General features: G+C 51.8%; 5 protein-coding genes across 5 annotated transcripts; 2 read left to right on the top strand and 3 right to left on the bottom strand.

Moving 5' to 3' along the window:
• Positions 1-284: 284 nt before the first annotated feature.
• On the bottom strand, positions 285-1,828 carry PpBr36_04691 (uncharacterized protein; the record flags this gene model as incomplete). The annotated part of the gene is made up of 5 exons (XM_029891850.1): positions 285-629; positions 739-997; positions 1,076-1,231; positions 1,316-1,601; positions 1,708-1,828. The coding sequence occupies 5 exons, from the start codon at positions 1,826-1,828 to the stop codon at positions 285-287; spliced, it is 1,167 nt and encodes a 388-aa protein (XP_029749419.1).
• A 3,466-nt stretch (positions 1,829-5,294) lies between these two features.
• On the bottom strand, positions 5,295-7,128 carry PpBr36_04690 (uncharacterized protein; the record flags this gene model as incomplete). Its single annotated transcript, XM_029891849.1, has 2 exons — positions 5,295-5,369; positions 5,479-7,128. 2 exons carry the CDS (start codon positions 7,126-7,128, stop codon positions 5,295-5,297), a joined length of 1,725 nt encoding a protein of 574 aa, XP_029749420.1.
• A 5,067-nt stretch (positions 7,129-12,195) lies between these two features.
• Positions 12,196-13,068, top strand: PpBr36_04689 (uncharacterized protein; the record flags this gene model as incomplete). Its single annotated transcript, XM_029891848.1, has 1 exon — positions 12,196-13,068. The coding sequence occupies one exon, from the start codon at positions 12,196-12,198 to the stop codon at positions 13,066-13,068; it is 873 nt and encodes a 290-aa protein (XP_029750179.1).
• A 1,507-nt stretch (positions 13,069-14,575) lies between these two features.
• PpBr36_04688 (uncharacterized protein) lies at positions 14,576-15,280 on the bottom strand (the record flags this gene model as incomplete). Its single annotated transcript, XM_029891847.1, has 2 exons — positions 14,576-15,095; positions 15,249-15,280. 2 exons carry the CDS (start codon positions 15,278-15,280, stop codon positions 14,576-14,578), a joined length of 552 nt encoding a protein of 183 aa, XP_029750178.1.
• A 430-nt stretch (positions 15,281-15,710) lies between these two features.
• On the top strand, positions 15,711-16,635 carry PpBr36_04687 (uncharacterized protein; the record flags this gene model as incomplete). The annotated part of the gene is made up of 3 exons (XM_029891846.1): positions 15,711-15,813; positions 15,970-16,313; positions 16,426-16,635. The coding sequence occupies 3 exons, from the start codon at positions 15,711-15,713 to the stop codon at positions 16,633-16,635; spliced, it is 657 nt and encodes a 218-aa protein (XP_029750183.1).
• Between the last annotated feature and the right edge of the window lie 57 nt (positions 16,636-16,692).

Raw genomic sequence — 16,692 nt, 5'->3', positions numbered from 1 at the left:
AAACAAAAAAACAGGTGGCTGGGAAAAAAAGAACCTTGGGTATCTGGAGATATTCAAGAAACGCGATGATGGACAGCGCGGTAGATGATGCAGTTGGTTTGTCAAAGTAACAAGACCGCCGACGTGGCAGAAGGTGCTGGTCTAGGATTAATCAAACGCTAGAATGGTGTCCAGGAGTGTGAGCGTCGTGGTGATAGTGAGAAAGCGACCGCCTGGCCGCAAAGTGGCAAGCTTGATTGAAGCCGATCGGGCCAGGTTATCAAACGGGACCGCCGGAGTAGCACTCACAAGATGAGTTGCTTAAGGTTGCGTTGTATGATCATGTCCTGTACAGACGTCATAGTGATCTTGAGCAGGTTCGTGTCGGTAGCGTTTGTGAAGTGCCCGTATATCTCTTTCTCCGGGTTACGGTTAAGTGCCCTGAACTTGTCCATAAAGTACTTGCTCGTCTGCTTCCAGTCGTCGGATGGTCCGTGATAGTCGGTAAACCCATATTCGGTAATGGGACTCTTTGTGATTTTCTCCTTGAACAGGTCCATCTTGTTGAGGAACAAGATCAGTGCCGATTTTGTGAACCAATGCGAGTTTGCAATCGATTCCCAGAGCATCAAGGCTTCATTCATTTGGTTCTATCGCGCCAGGAAGGGTAGACATTAGACATGAGCTCCACAGAGCAAATCAGGTGTGTTGCCAGGGTGGGCTTTGTGGAAGGACTGCGCCCGCGTTATTGAGACTTACTCCGTCCTTGTCCTCAACTAGGCACTGGTCGTAGCCTGAAATAGCGACAAGGAAAAGAAGGCAGTTGACATTCTCGAAACAATGTATCCACTTCTTCCTTTCCGACCTTTGGCCACCGACGTCAAACATACGGTATGTGAGCTGGCCCAAGTCAAATACGGTCTCGGTGATACCAGTTGTCCTCAGTCTTGAGCGGAGCAGATCTTGGTCTGTCGGAACGTAACTCTTGTCCCAGATACGGTCGAGGTCGTCACAGAAACTGTGTAGGCGGTCGGGGTGAGCAAGAGAAATCGAGGCTGGGTCAGCCGAAGGTAAAGGTTGGGAACAATGCACTCACTAGTCCAGGTTGTCATGTAGCGCAAACTCGTTGCCCTTTGCAATCGCCTTCTTCACACCGGCATCTACCCATAGTGCTTTGATAGGGTCTAGAAACTCGATCGGTAACGCGTCGTGGGCGCCGAGTTCTTGCTCTTCCATAATCAGGCTTATATTCCTCTATAGCCAGAAAGGATGTTAGTTGGATATTTCAAATCTTGCAAGCTCTTTGTTCTCCGTGCTGCGTTTCGTGACGGCGGACGGATCAAGGGCCGGGGGATGGGGGCGGGCGAGTGCGGGCGAGACGTCGAGTGCGTGAGACGGGCTGTCGTGAAAATAAAAAGTTGCAGAGTTTTCACATGCCTCGTTCTCCTTGTTCTCGAACTCAATGTCCAACTCTTGCATGGCATCATGGATAAGCCTGAAAGACTGCACAATATTTTGAAACACAACAGGCTTCCACTCGATCTTTTCATTCTTGCTGAACCCTTGAGCATATATCAGCTTCATTTGCTTGAGGACAGTCGATTTTCCTGATTCGCCGGCGCCTGCAGTATCCCAAAATCACACAACTTGGTTAGCAGACTATCTCCAATTTGAACTAGGCCGGCCCTCGCCAACGGCCCCAGATGCAAATATGGCTCGGCGACATACCCAACAGCAGCAGTTTGACCTCCTTTTGCAAGCGCTTCTCGTCGGCACGGATGGCCTTGTCGAGCTCCCTGCTGCGGGCAGCCCCCGCCTCATCGTGGACGTTGCGGCTGCCGAAGCACATCTTGCCAGAGGGCAATTGGCGGATTGCTCCCGACAAGTGATTCGATGCAGTTGAAGCAACCGAGTGCTTATATCAACCAACGAGCGAAAAGACCTAATCAGAGCGATTTCTCGGTGCGACTTGTCTGTTGCTTCGTGGCTAGGTAATTGGTCGATATTCTGTATGTGTGTGTGTGTGTATGTGTGTGTGTGTGTGTGCGTGCGTGTCTCGCACGTCTTCTGATAGGCCCGGGACGGTCTTGTCTCTGTCTGCTATGGGAAGAGAGCCGATTTGTGATGGAATGAATCAAATTGACGGGTGGGGGTCGTGATGGCGTTAGTCGCAATTCGGGTAGCTGCAGGAGGCGACTCCCCCTATTATTTTCTATGCTTTCTAGGCGAACCGACACGCGGATAAGAGAACGAGGGATCTCCAATGCACGTCGATGAAGTGATGCAGCGGATACCAGGCGCGGGAAGCGAAATACCAAAGGAAGCTAAACCGTACGGGTTTTGTGGGAATGGGTGTAAGCACGGCAAGGTACGGAGCAGGTGGATAAGTGGGTAAGGACAGGCTCCGAGGGTGGTGTGCAAGTTTACCTACAAAAAGATACCCAGAACTAGACTAGCACCAGAATTTAGACTGGGTTGGATTGCCAAGGGTCTGGGAGGGCCAGGGCGGTAGGTGTGTGCGGGCCGTGGGAGATTGGCTTGGCTTCGGCTTGTTACTACGGACCTCGATTCCGGTGTGCTGTACCAAGCACAGAACTGTACTGTAAATTATGTGTGGTGTGCGCTGACATTTGTCCCTCGAGTTGTCCAACTGCCCTGCAGGACGGATCGGCAACCGAACCTGTGCTCAAGTCGCGATGGCTGGCAGATGGCGTTTAATGGAACACCGACCCGGGAAGGTACGTGGGTTGAATATTTTCTCCCAACTTTTGGTGTTTCTTCGCGTCTGGTAATGAGAGAGGTTGAGGCGAAACAGTTTCGACCTGTCAAAAAGGCAGATCGACTAGCCATTCGCCTTTTTTTAGGTACCGAGGCGGCTCAGTAGCCTGGCACGGTAACGTAGCCCCGGCAGGTGAGCAAGGTACCTCCACCTCCTCGGGCACCTAAGCTAAGCCAGCACACCTTAGGTTTACCATAGGCAAGGGAGGGCCTCAGTACGTACTCCAGTTCAAGTGGTACTTCTTAGCTCGATATCAACAAACCAGAAGACGGTGGGCTGGATGGGGGGAACGAATCATGGAACTCTAATTCTAAGCGTTGACTGCCAGCCCTGCATAAAAAAAAAAAAAAAAAAAAACGGCGCAAAGGGAAACACAGCCTCGGAAGAACTTGGGAATACCACGGTATAGAATCCAGGTGCGAAATTTTTCAAGCACACAAAACGCGCCACCCGGCGATTTTGCTTCATCTGTCCAGCACCCTTGGTCCCTTGCAGCGGAGAGATTCCTTTTGAAAGAAACTTTTAGCGTGCAGGCTCGCGACTTGCCTGGGATGTTCGAGTGCGCGTCAGGAGCTTGTCCTTGTCTAGCTTAGCTCCAGAGAAAAGCGGACTCAAGTTGCTCGGTTCCATCAAGGCCCGTGGAGAGGCCGGGGGGTTTCTAGGCCATACCACGTTGCAAAGTTTATTATGGAGGGGCATGGATGTTGGCCTTCCTTTTTCCATTTAGCATCCTACAATACAATACCTACTTTGTTGCCCTCTCAATGCCGGCATCCACTGTAAAGAGGGGGGGGGGGAAAAAGCGAAAAATTTGCAGCGAAGGGAGGGGAAATTGTTGAACATGCAGAATAAGTCATTGGTTCTTGTCCAATGCCTAGAATTATCTCTCTTAACCTGACTCATCTGATGGATGACACGTGGTTGACATCAATCTACTACTCAAGCAAGTACCTCAAAAGCTCAAAGAAAAGTATAGGAACGCCGTTGAAGAGCTTGGACATTCAACCACAGGGATGTCTTCTGTAGACGACCTTCAACGCGCTGTTGTCGGTAGGTACTTCAGTAACGGTACGATGCGTGGCAAGGCTACCAGGAACTTTACTTTGCTTCTAACTGTATCGCGCCACCACCCACACAAGCCCGTGAACTTGGGTGGTTTCATCGGGTTTTGATTTGGGCTGCCAGAGCGGGTCGACATCGAGGGGGCATTCATTTCAGTAATGACAGGGGATGCTGACTTCGAACTTCGCACCACAGGGGCTGCTCGGGTTTAAGGGATGTGCCGTCTCTGGTCAAATCGCCGCTTTGTTGCAATGTAAAATTGAGGCCTTGCGAATTCGAGGGGGCTTGCCAACCAACGCGAACGAACATCTGGTTCAATCGCTGTCAAATCGTCATTGAGACCGTCGAGGGCAGTGCTATAAGGTTCGTGCTTTCGTTGCGGGAAACCCCGGACAACGGACCGGTGGGGACCAGGGTGGTAAACTGATCGACACGTCTATCTATCTTTCTGATCTTGCCGAAGATGAAAAAAAATAAATAAATAAATAAAAAGCGATCTGAACGAGCAGTGAAAGGGACTGGGAGGGTCTCTATGGACGAGGACTTGAGTTTAGCGATAGGAAGTGTTAATATCCGTATCTACTTTGTTTAAATTTGCTTGGATTGGTTACGAAGTAGAAAGAACCACTGAGTTTGATTCTAGACTAGGCTAGTGCTCGGTCTACTAGTTCTTAATAGACCTGCTATGTATATTGAGTGTGGAGGTTGTCGTGATATCTTGGCATTCAGCCTTGAACAGCCCAGCTCGTCTGTTCGCGCTGCGATAGTTAGCCTGTTATAGAAAGTAGTAGGAGCACACGATAAGACCCAAACTCATTAGCGATAGCTGTCTCCATCAAATCTCGCTGTAAATCGACAAACCTTGATGAGCCACTGGAGACCTGTCAATCAGTCTGATCCACTTAGTGCCAGTCTCTGCTCTTGCTTGGTTGCCTGAGTCGAGCCGCGACGAACCCACCACACCCGCTCGCGTCGCTGGCAGCTGCTACCTCGGCACAGACGGGATAGCTCTGCGCATCCTATGGCAGCCTGGTTGGTTACAGCTTTTGGATGCATTTTTCTTACCGTAGGGCTTTCCTGCAAGGAATATCGTACAAGCTACTGATGGCCGGTTAAGTTGGACTGCTTGCCTTGAGTTGTTCTTTCCCTCGGGTAAGCGGAATCATTCGAGTACCAGAGCCATTTCGTCTAGAGACTCTTTCACGTCAAATTCGCATGCGCTTGTCTTGACAACTCAGGACGAGGCATATCCCAAAATCACAAGTACACACCACATGTGCGCGGACGCGCAATCGCATATTTGGTTTCTGTTATGTTCCATCATAAATCTAGATAGTCTTACACCGAAACCCTCAATTATAGTGCCTTCATCCGCAGGTATGGCGCTCGCCAGCCAGACCACGGCCCTCTGCGGTAGCCATAACTTTGCTAGTACGACTGACTGAGCATCGGGGCACCAGGCGCTTTTTTAGTACTACAACTTGGAGGCTTTGTCTCCAACCTCGGCTTTGGCCTGCTCGCGGAGGATCTTGCGGAGGATTTTGCCAGACTGAAGTTGCAATAGAAACATATTTTAGTGCGTGCGCTTTCAGAATGTTTACGATAGACGAACAACCAATGTGAGGAATGGTGGGGGAGTGGGAGCGCTGGGCTCTTACAGGATTTTTGGGAATGGCATCGATGATGGCCACGCCGCCCTTCAATTGTTTGTACTTGGCAACTTTGGGCTCGATCCACTTGATGATGTCCTCGCTAGTGGTCTTGGCCCCAGGGGCTAGGACAACGTATGCACGCGGGTACTCCTCGCCCTTGATTGTGACGCCGACAACGCCGACATCAATGATGTCGGAGCGCTGGAGAAGAACGGACTCAAGCTCGGCCGGCGCCACCTGGTTCCCTTTGACCTTTATGAGCTCCTTGAGCCGGTCGACGACATGGAAGGGCGTGCCAGCCTCGTACCGCTCGACGTATGCGATGTCTCCCGTTCGGAGGTACCGCCTGTTCTCCTCCTTGTCGTATACAATGGTCGCATTGGTTGCCTGGGGGTTCTTCCAATAACCCTTGAGCATTGTTGGGCCCGATACCCACAGTTCGCCCCTCTTGTTGGCCTCAGTGATAGGTCTGTCGGAGCCATCAGTCTCAACCAGCTTGGCATAAAAGTTTGGCATCAGCTCGCCCACAGCCGTCGTCTCGGATGCCTCGATTCTGGGGTCCCAGCCGAGCGCCGTGCACGTCACCTCGGTCATGCCCCAGCCCTGCCTGATCTTGACGTTACCACTAGGCCAAAGCTCTTCGCACTCCTTGATGGCTTCGGGGCCGAGCGGGGCCGCGCCGCAGCCGACATTCTCGACGGAGCTTAGATCGTACTGGCGGGCAAGCGGGTGCTTGGCCAACGCCACCACGATGGGCGGGACGACAAAAAGGGCGTTGATGCGGTAGTTCTGCACGTGCTGGAGCATTTTTTCGAAGTCAAAGTACGGCATTATGTAGGAAGGATCACGCCGGCGTGGGTAGTTTGCAACAAAGTAGGTCTGGGCCATGGCGTGGTACATTGGCAGGAAGCAGAGATGGGTCAGGCTCTTCTTGTTCTCCGCCAGGTCGGGATCGAGATTCATGACAAAGGTGACGCCCTCGCCATTTGCGACGTAGGCACCGTGTGATATCTCGACGCCTTTGGGCACACCCGTCGTTCCTGAGCTGTAGTTTAGGCAGCAGGTCGTTTCGGCAGGGTTGGCCGGCTCGATCCAGTCCCACGTGTCGGCCTTGGCGAGTGTGCCCTTGAGCAGCTCGGCCCAGTGACGGGCGCCGGTGCCCTCACTGTCAGGTTCGTACTGAGGCTCCCCGTCTTTGGCATTTATTTCCGGGTCGAAGACGAAGATTTGCGAAGGCTTCATCTTTGCCTCCTCGGCAGCTTCGAGTGCAACGTCCAGGACCACAGGGGCAGCAAAGACGAAAGAAGCGCCGCTGTCGCGTAGTTGGTACGCAAGCTCTCGGGCAACGAACCCGGGGTTGGCACCTGTGAAGACGCCACCGGCCATGAGGATGCCTATCATGACAGCCGGGAACCAGATGCTGTTTCCTGAATAGACCAACACGCGATCCCCTGGCTTCAAACCCGCTGCTTGAAGACCTATAGCAACACGCTTGGCAAGCAATCTGAACTCGGTGATGGTGAGGTAGTGAGTGTCCGGGCGATCGGCATCGATGAAGACTTTACCGCCCTCGAGGGGCCCACGAGACGATCCAAAGATCCATTGTTGCAGAGAGCACTGGGGGACCTCCTTCTCCCACCGTGATTTAATTGTCATTTTGGGCGAATTACAATTGTGACTTTGTGGCTGCGTACGGCAAAGAGTTTGCTAGTTTGCCACGCAAGCTGTGCCAGATGTCGTGCTTGTTTGTATGATCAGAGGTGGTTGCAGTAGGATAAGCAGCGGGGAGGAATCAGCAATATAGTCCGTTCCGGTCTCGAGGCTGGGGCTTGGAGCGAGCTTCGTCTAGATATTTTGTGGTACGGAGACGGAGCTGAGCTTCCCCTCAGCTGGGCATTTGAGAGCCAAGGGTGTTCCTTTCCCATGCAACCCTGGACGCTAATCCCAGGAAGGCAACCAGTTGGGCTGGTGTGTGTGCTGGGTCTTGAGACGGAGGCTTTGAAGGATCTGTACGAAGTGGGAAGAGAATGAGACTGTGAAAAAGGCTATATAGAGTAACTTTGATGCGGTTCCATTCTGGTAACCGCGAACAAAAAGGGCGAGAAAAGATAGCTGTAAAGACAATGGGACGGTTTGTGGTGGCGGCACCGTTGGAGGCTCACAAATAACTGAGTCAGGGGTTAATGGGATTTGGTCCGGGGCAACAATGGGATCCCGACTCCGCTCGAGAAGCTTTACTCCTTCAGAGAATTGCCCACAGTAACCTAGCTTTGCGTTAAGTAAAGCGGGCCATGGATGTCATCTATCTACAGTAGAGTATTGCTACGAATCGTAAGAGGCGGGACAGTATTCGCAATCCACTCAATTCCCATCAACATGTTCTGCGACATGGCTGACTACCTAAAATGAATAATACGATTGGATACTTTCTCCGACTTTTGTTTCTCCTTCACCGAAGACGAGCAAGTTTCTATGTTCCCCGCAAACGTCCCCGAAGGGGCTGGCTGTAAAGGGTAAAGTGCGATGTGCCGCGCGGGGAATTTGCGGGGTGCCGAGGACCGAGGCGAGGCTTGATATGTCTTCTCTACAAGTAACATGGTTACGAATTGCTGGAGACAGTAATGTTTGGTTAGCATAATCCTACCTGGCCAAAGAACTCGACATCATTGTGTCAATTTCTGCGCTGAGTGTTTGTACTAAAACAATTCTTCAATATCGCCAAGACACTCAAGGTCTATGGGCATCCACAGATTGGATCAGGGGCTGGGATCCATCTCGTCTCAGATGCATGCGGCTCTTTTCAAGTTTGCAAAGAACGACGGATGACTGTGTGGCCCTAAATCCAAATCTCATATGAAAAGATAAAAAAGACATATCAAACTCTGTAAGACGCACATCGAATAATCGAGTAGTAAGCGCCGTCGCGGCGGGATCATCGGATTCGGTTCCAGTGGAGGTCTCCTCTGTGGTTTTCCTGGAGAAAAAGAGCAACCTACCCAAGGTCCACACCCTTCTAATAATTCGCATGTTATTATACGACTCTTCAGGGGTCTCATACCTCATGCGTGTTCCATGGAGAAGCCCATGAAGCCGATAATAGTTTTATGTGTCTTTTGAAAGTGCTATCTAGTGCCTAGCCGATTGTTGGAAGCGAGCATCATGTTAGTTTAGCGGTTTTCCTCCATTGGAACAAGACGGTGGGAAGAGGGTGAAACGCGGATTGGCACGGCTGGGCTCGACAGGTATTTTTTTCTGGGGGTAATATAGTCAGTATTGTTTCCTTTTGAGGCAGTCATGCTATTGCTTCAGCAGCTGTGAAGCCTCAGGTCTTGAAGTCGATAGCGCCTTTGCCGACAGCGTATCACTCACACTAGGAATATGCGCTGAAGCTGGGCCAAGATCGATGGCCTCACGAACTTGATGATTGGTAGGTGGGCAGCATTAGTGTTTTAGGTCAGTTCATAATATCGAGGTGACCATTTCGAACGAAAGGGATGCCATGAGAAAGAGAAAAAGAAAAAAAAAGAAAGAAAAAGATCGCGGTGGAACAAGGGAACAAGTAAGACACCCAAGTGGACCCATTGTTGCATGCTCCTGCCTTGTGTGAGGTAGATAAGGTAAATAGGTAGGTAGATACCTAGCTAGGTAGGCGCATCTTCCTCTTTTCATGGTTGCCGATCCACTTGGCTCTGCCACCAATTGCACCTCGGCGGATGGCGAAAGCAACATCGTTTGCGCTGCCCACGCGTCAAAGCACATTATGTGGTCTCGCTCAGTAATCAGCCAGCACAGAAACAACCGATACCTAACGCAATCACAAATGTTTGGGGAACAGAAGCATAACATTAACCGTACGACGCGCAGCATGATAATTTCTCCGTACTGTCTGACCACAGCTGCCCACCGATCTCTGGGATTGGGTGGCCAGTCAACGAACCACGGGAAATTACTCGGTTGAATCTGCTAGCCAAGGCAGCTCACTTCACGCCTACAGCGATCGTTCACCTTTGCTTCCTTTCATCTGGTCTTCTGGGCCAACTTAGCGCCCGCGCATCAAACTGGCATCAGCACCCTCTACCTGCAGCGATTCTTTTGGCGTCGAGCAAGATGTGGTGTTCGAGATATCGACTCTGTGCGCAGCAGCTCTAAGGCCATTGATAAAAGTAAAATCGTTCGGTTGAACTCTTCTCCTGGGTTGATGGAGCACGAGGTCAGCCTCATCCACCCACCCTCATACCTATGACACGAATACTGCATCATAACCGTCTTTGCTGATCGTTGGTCTGCATGCGAGTTGCACCTTGTCATGAATGCTGCACTATGTCCTTGCACACGCGCAAAAGTCCGTCATAATCTGCATCGACGGTTTCCAGATGATGTGCCCTCTCTGGCCTTTTACAACAGTAGGTATCGGTATCGCGTCCTGAAAACGGTAACTATTGGGCAGCCGACAACTAGAACACAATAGACTTGTCTCTTACTACTCACGTGGGCGATTTGCACTATAGAAAAGGCGAATTCGGACACAACAAACCTTTGACAAACACCCAAAAAGACGACAGCTCAGTCTGTCTGTTACCCAACAAGTTGTCCCTATGAATCATCACTCAGAATCATCTTGCCACCAGCTGCAGAATGCTATTTGGTGACTGCGCTGGGTCCTCCCCATGCCAGCCCCCCAATATAGGTCATGTTTTGAGCTTTTTATATCTCCAAGGCCTATATCTGAGCTATGCAGCAACCTGCCAGGGATTGTAGCACCTTGAGATGGCGATGGAGCTTTTGCTCAGCTGAGCTGAAGCATGTACAGGTCACGTACACTAAGTTTACAGTTCTTCAGATCTTATTCAGCCGTTTTTGTGAGCCCCATGTCTGGGCATCTTCCAAAGGGCGACAACCTATGATGGACACTATGTTTATAACCTCGCCGGCATGAAAAGGCCGTATTGGGTTGGGTTATGCAGTTAGTGATATGCGCAGATTCGCCGCCATTCCGAGGCTGATGTTTTCAGAACATGAGTCAACTCAAGGCTAGGCAACCTCTGCAGTCGTTCACCTTGGCAAGTACACGACACATGCAACACCCAATTCGGAGTTGTTGCTAATGCTATTTGCGTTTTGGTTGCAACCTGTAGCTGCACCGTTGGGGCTCAACAGCTCACGACTTCAGTCAGCCCTATATTCTTGGCGCTAAGCACTTGGGAGCCCTCATGCACCGCGGATCTTAGTGTTCTGCTGGGCTAGGTAAGGTACTGTGCCTTAGCTGTCTTACGGAGACAGGTACCCGATAACTAGGTGCTCGTTCTTATATCGAAATGAAGCCTCGAGGCCTAGAATGAATGGCTGGTTGGAGAGCCGTGCTGCTCATTTCCCGGCGCATGAAAAGCTCTGAGCCGCCGCCCGACGACCAAAGCATATACTCGAAAGCTTGCTCGGCAATGTCTGGTTCGGCATCCTGCGGCTTTTTTTTCAAACGCTCATACCTTGACCATACTCAAAATATCTCGGCGAGCCTCCTGGATATTGCATTCTTCAAACCTGCAGACAAATTCAGGCTTGAATTAAAGCAACCATAAGGTGCTGTGAGCTTGTTTAAGCACCGAAATAACCATGCGTACCAGTTGCTGGCGCCATCTCCGTTGAGCTGCAGGAAGCTAAGGAGATATTAGGTTAGCTTGAAGACTAACAACGGTCTCTCGTCTTTGCTTTTTTGGAGATGGAATGTTTGCATTCGCCGCCTGCTCTGGGTCATCTCGACTCTCTCTAGACTAACTAATGTTCAGTTGAAAAGATTGTCCGGTCGACTATAGAGATAATCGGCGGCAATAGGAAAGCCAAAAAGTGGTTTATGGGGATCAGAAGACCGATTTTTCCTGCAGCCTGTGCCGTCGTTGATGTGGGAACCTAGGTAGGCATTAACTTCAAGTGCTCATATGAATCTCACGCTTGGGCTAGCTAGGCCCATTCACACTTGCGCACGTCAAGCATGCATCTGTTCAACAACCCCCTTGATGAGACAAGCGGGGGGCTTCTTCATCTTGGACCAACGTCGCCGTCTCTAGTCTAGAATAACCGAGCGAACCGATCGCGATGCTAGCGGAGTCGTCCGTCCCGAAAACAAAGCCCAAGCGCACAGTCCTCACGGTCCCCTAATGGATGTACCAGCATGACTAACTAGGCGGCAGCATGTATGTGTTTGGGCATCCCAGGTACCAAGGCCAACCTTCGGAACTGGATGGAGCAGAACCAATGTCCAAGAGACTCCAGCATAGGCATGCTGCCTTCGCTGCCCATGTCGTGCCTCGTCTGATCCCCTTGAGAAAAGGATCAAGCCGGATCCGGCTCCTTGACAGTCACCAAACGGAACTTGTCCAGTATGGCAGGTTGGCTGCATTGCATGGCTAGCATGGGAGGAACTGTGCTGCGATGTGGTTCCCCGGCATGCCAAAGCTAATCAAAGGGACGACAAGGCATATGCCCCAGACGAAAGTTGTATAAAGGCAGACTGAGACTCTCGTCTACTGTCCTTTTTGTTTTTTTGTTCACCATCATCATCTTCTTCAATACCTTCTTCTTCTTCTTCAACTTTCCTTCTCAGCAACGAGCCTGGAGCTCCCAGTTTAGTGATTTTTCTTCAATACCCATTCAATTCTTTCTTTCCCTTTGATACCAGGTTTCAAACACCACCTCCTCTTCTAAAGAAGACAAATTCAAACCGCCAAAATGAAGTACACTAGCGCCATCCTCATCTCTGCCTTCGCGGCCACCAACGTCTTCGCCCACGGTGTTGTCACCGAGGTCCAGGGTGCCAATGGCGTCACCCTCCCCGGTCTGACCCTCATCGATGGCACTCCCCGCGACTGCCCCAGCCCTGTCTGCGGCTCCGAGGCTGACACCGCCATCATCCGCGACCGTGAGCTCGGCACCAGCCGCGCCTCGGCTCTGGGCCGCACCCAGGGCGGTGGCCCCGTCGACGCTGCCAAGATGGTTGCTTTGTTCATGGACGGTGCCTCGACCAACAAGTCTGAGGTCGTTGCTGCCCGCGAGCGCCACGCCGCCAACCTGGCTCGCCGCGCCACTCTCCTTCCCCGCGCTGGTGGTGGCACCAGCACCCCCAAGGGCACTGAGGAGACTGGTGTCTTGGCTGCCACCGGCATTGCTGCCACCAAGGGCCTCCCGACCACCAATGACGATGGCACCATCAATATCGTTTTCCACCAGGTCAACCAGGACGGTGCTGGCCCCCTGACCGCCGACATTGACTCCACCTCGGGTGGTCAGGAACCCTCGGCATTCGAGAAGGCCAAGATCACCACCAACGTCCCAGGCCTCGGCATTGCTGGTCTCTCGGCTGCCCAGACCATGGACTTCCCTGTGGCCGTTCAGATGCCCGCTGGAGCTACCTGCTCGGGATCGGTTGGAGGCGCCACCAACGTCTGCATTGCTCGTCTCCGCAACGCCGCCGTCACCGGCCCCTTTGGCGGCTCCGTTGCCTTCACGCAGTCTCCTGCCGCCCGCAAGCGTGCCATCGAGTACAACCTGGCCAAGCGCCGGTTCGCCCGCTCCCTCGCCGCTGACGAGGAGGATGACGAGTAGAGTGTTTCTTTCAAGAAATTCTCTTCCAAGTCCTTTTGTCTGTTGCTCATCCATGGCCTGTTTTCTTTTCTTTGAGGGGGTTTTTGGCATAAAAGAATACTACAGTATCTTGGTTCCAGTCCACTCATTGTTGTTATCCTAGGCCACAATCCCTTTGCATTTTTTTTCTTTTCCATATACCTGTCATGTGTTGAGCATTTACACAGGGATACACTGTTACGGCGGCATCTCAGAGGCTGAGGAGGAGGAGTGTGCACGGTGAACAAGGGGGAATTTTACGCCGGCTTAGCCCGAGAAGAAGAGAAGTCACTTGCTTTGCCAAGAGGTCTTGTTTTTCTTTCGAGGGCAAAGGCGACCAAATCTTCCTCCCTTCACTTCAATACCTAACCACACACTACCGCCCGAGGCAAGGATTTCAGGAAAGAGCATTGTGTTTTATACCCACACAGCAGCGAGCGATGCATGCTTCTTGTGTTTGTACACGACCACTCTTGCTTTTTTCTTCTCTTTCATCTTTTCACCCTCGGCCCTCTGAGTTGGCACTGGAGGCAGATTTACTTCACTTCTCACGATCTAACGACTACGAGATGGGGGCGGGGACCCTTTTGGTAGAGGTCGCTTTTTGTACATATATATCCATCTAGCCTAGGACTAGATCAATTTGATGATGCCCACCTTCCTTAAAAACTTCAGCAGCCACCATCGAATACACTCCCTTTGGCTCAAAGAATGTTTTTCTTTCGCTTAGGTGCATGTCTATGAGAGGCTATGGGCATAGCTGAACCTCCAACAGTTCCGTTTTAGGGAATACGGTGTCGACAATATTTTCCCCGGACCAGGCAAGGCAATCGCAACGGCTTTTGTTTGTTTTAATTTAATTTTCCTGTCCAAAGTATCCGTAGATGGGTTTTGGTCTGTTCTTCCAAGCCAGCCCAGTGTTCTGTAAACGTTTCATCCCCCATCTATAATTTAGAGAGGGTAGTTTGGTCGACAAAACAAGGATCCTATTCAGCTAGGTACCAACTCTGCAGAAGATTAGACGCTTCTAATCCCAATACCCGAAGCCCAAAACACCTTGAACGCCGCGCCAAGAGTAATAACAATCTTAGATATGGACGACAGAAGCTTCGGTGGAAGCCCAAATCTTGGCCTGTCAACGCCCGTCGTTGCAAGCCCCTGATTCAACTTCCCCGTTCAACGCACATGATTATCAGGCCTTGATGCGCAATCATTTTCTCAAAGGCAATCAATCTCGCAGTCGCGGGGGAATTTCTTGCAAGCAGGTGATACTTTTTGTACCAACTGATGGGGACTCAGCTACCCCTTCCTCGCTTAATCGACTCGCTACCTGCCGCTTAAGCTGGCAAGTCAACACCTCTGCCGTATTGCTCTTTATGAAGAGAAAACAAACAGTGATTTAAGTCACCGGTCATCTTTGTGAAAGAGGGGGGAAAACAAGAAAAAGAAGACGACATCTTGCCTCCCCCACCCTCGTTCCAGAACAGCCTTAGAGAAGCTCAAAGTCGTCCAGCTTGTCTTTGTACTTCATGATATTCTTCTTGATCTTGCTGCCCACGGCCCACGTGACAAAGTCTTCCATGGACCTGGTGATGAGCATGGCCGGGTCCGTGACCACGTCGACACCGACGCGCACGTGGCCCTGCTCGATGAGCTTCGTGGCGGTCGATATGTTCTCGGCCATGTGCAGCCTCGTCATGACGACGGGCAGTCTCCTCCTCGCAAAGGCGCTGACGGTGGCGCCGTGCTCGACGGCTGAGAGCTTGGACTGCGTCGACAGGACGCCGACGTCGTACAGCTTCTCGAGCAGCAGTGACTCGTGCTTCCGCCGCACTTCGCTGTCTGGCGGCAGCAGGCTGAGCCGGTGCGCGAGCTTGCGCAGAGACCCGCAGATCTGGTTGTACGTGTGGTAGTCGGACGGCTTCTGAATCATGTACCGCCGGCAGACGGCGGCTGCACGGTGGTCGTTGTCGCCCTTGTACGTGACGAAGTCGACCTTTTTGAGCAGCCTAAGCGCAAGAGAGGGCGGGAAATGTTTTGTTTTAGTTTTGGCTCAGGGTCCTGTCATGTTTAATGCTTGCGGGGGATGTGACACGGCGGCGCATGCCGGATGTCATCGGGGCGGGCTTTACTAGGATTTGGTTGAAGGGAGGAGGACGAACTTTTGCTCGTGATGTTTTAACTTTCGGACCATTTTGGCTGTGTCAAAATGAGCTCAACAGGTACTGATGGGAAGTATGTAGACTTGTTGTTGATATACTCGGCAAGGTAGAGGCACCTAGGCTTGGTAGACCTATGGACAATGCAGCAAGCCAGACCAGACCGCGATAAGGAAATTTTTGGCAATCAGCTCCAAGCTACATCCCGCACTTTCGGAGTTGGGCAAGAAAAATTGCCTGCCGGGGAAGCGCGTCGGCGGGGCAAGCAGGCAGCATCATGGTCCACTCAACCCCTGGTTCGAAGCACCCTTGTAGCTTACATAACCGCGACAAAAAGTTCAATTCCAAGCCAACAGACGAGGAGCCGACAATCGCAGCTGCACCGGATCCTTACAAGGTACTATCGACCTCGTTGGAAACCATTACAACCACGAAACCTAGTCTCCATCGAGCTCAGCCGTCAACATGTCGCCAAGATTAGCACCTTTCCAGTCGCTGGCTCGCCAATGCCGCTCCTTCATGTGCGAGCAAACGGCAAAATTCTCATCGACCCTTCCCGCCGCGAGACGTGAGCTTTTCCCTCCTCCAGCACCACACCACACCCTCACACGCACGAGCTGGACCTCTTGAGAGCCTACACAGATAAATCAAAAGAAGGCCCAAAAGAAAAAAAAACCAGACCAAGACTAACATGACGAGCTACTGGCCTCTCCCCTTTTTTCAGTCGTGGAACAAAGCACCAGCTCCGGATCCAAGCTGCTTAATCAGATGGACGCGGGCCGCAGCGAAACCCCGGCGAACGCCATAAAGAAGTACATGTGGTCTGCAGAGGCCCGCGAGAGGAACAAGAACGACTACACCGCCAAACACGAAAGAACTCAGATCCAGTTGCGCAAGAACCAGGTCGCAAGCAACTACCTCCGCCAGTCACCCCGGCGCTGGAACCAGGGCGAGCTCTACTCGCCCCACGACCTGTCGCCCGAGGAGCTCTCCCGCTTCCGCAAGCCTACGCGGCCCAAATTCGATGTGATTGACGTCCTGGGCATAAACCCGCTGGATGAGTACCAGGTAAGCCAACGGGAGTATGGGGGACGGGGAAGGGATCCCAAGATTTGCCAAGGTTGGAAACGCGGTTGGTATGAACAAAGCTGACATTGGTTCGTCTCTGGCGTCGCGACAGAACTTCTCCATGATTTCGGAGTTCATGACACCCATGGGCCGGATAAAGCACTCCAAAGAGACTTGCCTACGTCCCGTAAACCAGAGGAAGATTGCCAAGGCTATCAGGAGGGCCGTCGGACTGGGATTACACCCTAGTGTGCATCACCACCCAGAGCTTCTCAGGACCCGTTATGCCAGCGTTTCCGCTTCCGGTAGGCGGTCCGTGTAACCCGCTGCTCGTTCGGCTGTTGCGTTGCTTTACAGAAGGCTTTAAGGGAGAGATGTA

This window comes from Pyricularia pennisetigena, chromosome 6 (genome assembly GCF_004337985.1).
Source record: "Pyricularia pennisetigena strain Br36 chromosome 6, whole genome shotgun sequence".
Taxonomy (NCBI): Eukaryota; Fungi; Ascomycota; class Sordariomycetes; order Magnaporthales; family Pyriculariaceae; genus Pyricularia; species Pyricularia pennisetigena.
Note: the sequence above shows the minus strand (reverse complement) of the source record. Positions and strands in the feature narration are given on the sequence as shown.